Below are 3,430 nucleotides of genomic sequence, written 5' to 3' on the forward strand. Positions count from 1 at the left end.
TTGAGCTGATGCTTTCCTCTGACCCTCAGTGCTTGCTCTTGGCCATGTGGTATTGCATTCCCTTTTTGACAGATCCCCACCTTGAAACCCAACTCTCATCTTTAAATGAAAGTTTTGTCTGTAATTCCTCTTTTGAGTCTTATGAAAAATTTTCCCTTTGAAAGTATTTTCTTACTTGACCAGAAGCCTCAGGTCTGCTCCTGGCAAGAGACTTGCAGCAGTTGTGAGAAGTTCCCAAACAAATGAAGAACATTTGTGCATGTCTGTGCAGGTTCTGAAAGCAATTTTATTCTACAGGATGAACACAGACGACAGCAGGGTTATGGTGCATACATGACCTGCCTGGGCTTAGAGCAGTTTAGATCAGGTTAGCTAGTGATGACTGATATTATTCTGCTGAAGTCATCTATACCTGTAAAGCAAAAAGAGAATAAGACCTTGCTGGATGAGGAAGGTTTTAGGTTTCTGAGCACAGTTTTCTCCCCAGAAGGAACATGCTTGGAAACTGCAGCATTTATAAAGACTTTTTCTAATAATGATCCCTAAAAACCCACCACAAGTGAAAGATCAGAGACAAAGCAGGGAGCTTTGCTACTTTTCAAGAGAAAAGGAAAGGGAAACAGCTCTTGATATACAGGAACAATCCTATTCACCCCCAGCCCCCCAGGCAGAAAAACAGGCCCCAGAAGGGTACTGGTCTGGCCATGTGCCCAGTGCAGACAGGAGCAGGAAAGAGTACTAATGGTATGGAGCTGGTTTGATGAGGATGGCAGAAGCTTTGCAGTTCCCACTGCACAGGCTGCCCCATGTTATGCCCCACTTGATGTTCAACTGTACAGAATAACATGCCGAGTACCACCATCCACCCCCAGAGCGGGAGGCACAGTTCCCTCTGTAAGTGTCCTGATCACGATCTTTTGTGGAGAACTTCATGTTGTTGTGTACTTTCCTGGGATTGTCTGAGGTCATAGCATCCCCTGCTGTCCCTGCGTACGTTCCCAGCCTCAGCCGGTAGCCATGGGACTCATCTTCCACACTGAATAGGTTGTAGTCGGCAAACTTGGTGGTGTTTGAGGCATCCCAGATGACAAACCTGACCTGGTAGACCTTCTGCTTGGCGATCTGATGGATGTACTCGGTGCCCAGCCAGTACTCAGTCTGCACGTTCCCAAAGCCGTACTTGTAGGTGCTCCAGGACTCGGCCCAGGTGATCTCCGTGCTGTGCCGGTTCCTCTGGAGGACTGTCCAGCCCCCGGACGTTGCATTCATTTCGCAGTACACCACGATGGGGTGCAGTCCTGTGGGCTGGATGACGTACACGCCACTGGGGCTGCCAGTGGGGATCTCGCTGCAGTCCTTGGGCCAACCTGGGGCAGGAGAGACGGTAATTTAACAAAAGCCTGTGCAACAGGAAAAGACCATGTTTCTCCCTATGGCAGAATAGAGGGACGTCTGGCCAGAGTACCTGGGAAATACTCAGCTGTCCCAGCCCAGGAAGGTCAATGTACTGGGCTGGCCTCAGCCCTCTGTTCCTTTTCCATATGGGACACCTATAGGAGGCAGTCCCAGTGAAAGGCCCCAGACCCACTGGGCTATGCTGGCTAAGGCCAGGAGGCTGATATGGACACTAGTGGGCTCCCATGGGTCTCCTGAAAAAGGGGCTGTATCACTAAAACAGGGTCATGCTGGTGAAGAGGATCTTGCCTCTGCCTGTGACTGAAGGTACAGGAGAAAAATTACCCCTTCAAGCACACAAACACCCTTGCCTCTCTGCATGGTGCACATACACAGAGACATGCACATGCACAGCACTGCAACCTGCACTGGGTATACCTCCTCACATCCACCATCCTCCATGCCGGAGCAGGGCCAGGGCTACGGATGGCATAGGGCCCTTCCCTACCCCAATCTGGCTGTACACAAGCACACAACTCTAGATCCCCCTGTGCCAGCAGGTGTGGTGTCCCCATGCCTTCAGCTCACTTTCTGCAGAACCTCCCACTGCAGTTAAGGTCATCCTGCTGGATGGGTGGAAATCCTCTCCCCAGCTGAGCAAAGCCTGGTGTTGACACTGCCTCTCCCCAGCCCACCTGCCTGTATATACTATAGAGGTGTTTTTTGGATCTGAGGCATCATAGCACACCCTCTCCCAAGTGTTGTTTTACCAAGCCTCCCTCATGGGCTGGGGCTGTTCACCAGCCAGGGCTGACCCGGACCAAGGAACTGAAAGGTTTGTTGTGGTGAGAGCACTGTGATGCCTGTGGGATGCTACTTACTGGTTTTCTTCAGAGCACTCGCCGAAGCATTGGAGGGAGATTTCTTGAAGATGTTTAGGGTTTGTATATGCATGGAGTGGCCTGGGGCAGCCAAGACCAGCACACAAGCAAGTAGTAGAAGGCACTGGGCTGCTAGAAAGGGAAAAGATGGAAAAGATGAAATGTTACCCTCCCTCCACAGAAGTGGGAAATCCCATGGCTCCAGCACTGCACAGTGTAACATGACCGTATGAGAGGCAGGAGTGCACCAACCATGCTGAGCAGCACCAGACTGGTCTGTGCAAGCTGGAAAGCTTGCCAAAAGGCCTCAGCTCTTTTGCCCAAGGGGTAGACAACCTTGCCTTTTCTCCTTGACCAGCTCCCAAAAAGTCACGTATGAGACAAAGTTTTTGGTGGAGCAAAACACCTATCAACCAACGGAGCCAAGTTTCACTCCTGGCCCCAGAAGGCAGGGCACAAGCTGCTGGTGTTCGAAGGGGTGGCAAGTGAGCATGGCCTCAGAGGGCACCGATGCCACCACTCCCCATTAGTGTGAGGACCAGTGCATGGAGCCTCTCCCTATTGCTGGGCTGCCCTACCTGTGCAGCTTCCATTGCTGGCAAAGAGTGCCCTGCTTCCCAGCCCAGTACTCACCCATGGCGTTCATGCAGGGATGCCCACTGGAGCACAAAGCTGTGGAGCAGCAGGTCTCACAGAGGTATTTGTCGTGCCCTCTGCAATGGGCGGGATGAGTGGGTCCTACCTCCCCTCCCAGCTTCCTTTCTCCTGGAGGAGGAAATGAGCCTGGGTTTCCTTTGTGCCCTTAGAAAACAGAAGCTGAGATGAAGGTGCCTGTGGTTTTAGGTGCATAGCTTCCTGAGCTGCAAAGAAAATAACCCTGTGCCAGCAAGAGTTCTTGGAATGGACTCTTCCGTGAGTTCTTAGCTCCTTGGATGGAATTTCCCCTGGGAACAGTACATTTGGGAGCTTTGAAGAGTGCAGCTCAGTAAATAAACACTTAAATGCCAGTCACCAATCAGCATGGAGAGCAAACACTAGGGATGTCCCTGCCTCCCACCATTACAGCAGGGTGCTGCCAGGTCAATTGGTTCTTGCTTAATGTGCTTTTGACAAGCCCAGCCTACTTACTGTTGTGGAAGTCAGAGCAGCCCTGA

General features: G+C 51.5%; 1 protein-coding gene across 1 annotated transcript; it reads right to left on the reverse strand.

Moving 5' to 3' along the window:
• Nucleotides 1–287: 287 nt before the first annotated feature.
• On the reverse strand, nucleotides 288–3,188 carry LOC142066065 (fibrinogen-like protein 1-like protein). The gene is made up of 3 exons (XM_075113043.1): nucleotides 2,910–3,188; nucleotides 2,277–2,408; nucleotides 288–1,367 (listed from the first exon to the last, which is right to left on the reverse strand). The coding sequence occupies exons 1-3, from the start codon at nucleotides 2,920–2,922 to the stop codon at nucleotides 739–741; spliced, it is 774 nt and encodes a 257-aa protein (XP_074969144.1). The 5' UTR covers nucleotides 2,923–3,188; the 3' UTR covers nucleotides 288–738.
• Nucleotides 3,189–3,430: the final 242 nt, after the last annotated feature.

The sequence above is a fragment of the Phalacrocorax aristotelis genome, chromosome 18 (genome assembly GCF_949628215.1).
Source record: "Phalacrocorax aristotelis chromosome 18, bGulAri2.1, whole genome shotgun sequence".
Classification (NCBI taxonomy): Eukaryota; Metazoa; Chordata; class Aves; order Suliformes; family Phalacrocoracidae; genus Phalacrocorax; species Phalacrocorax aristotelis.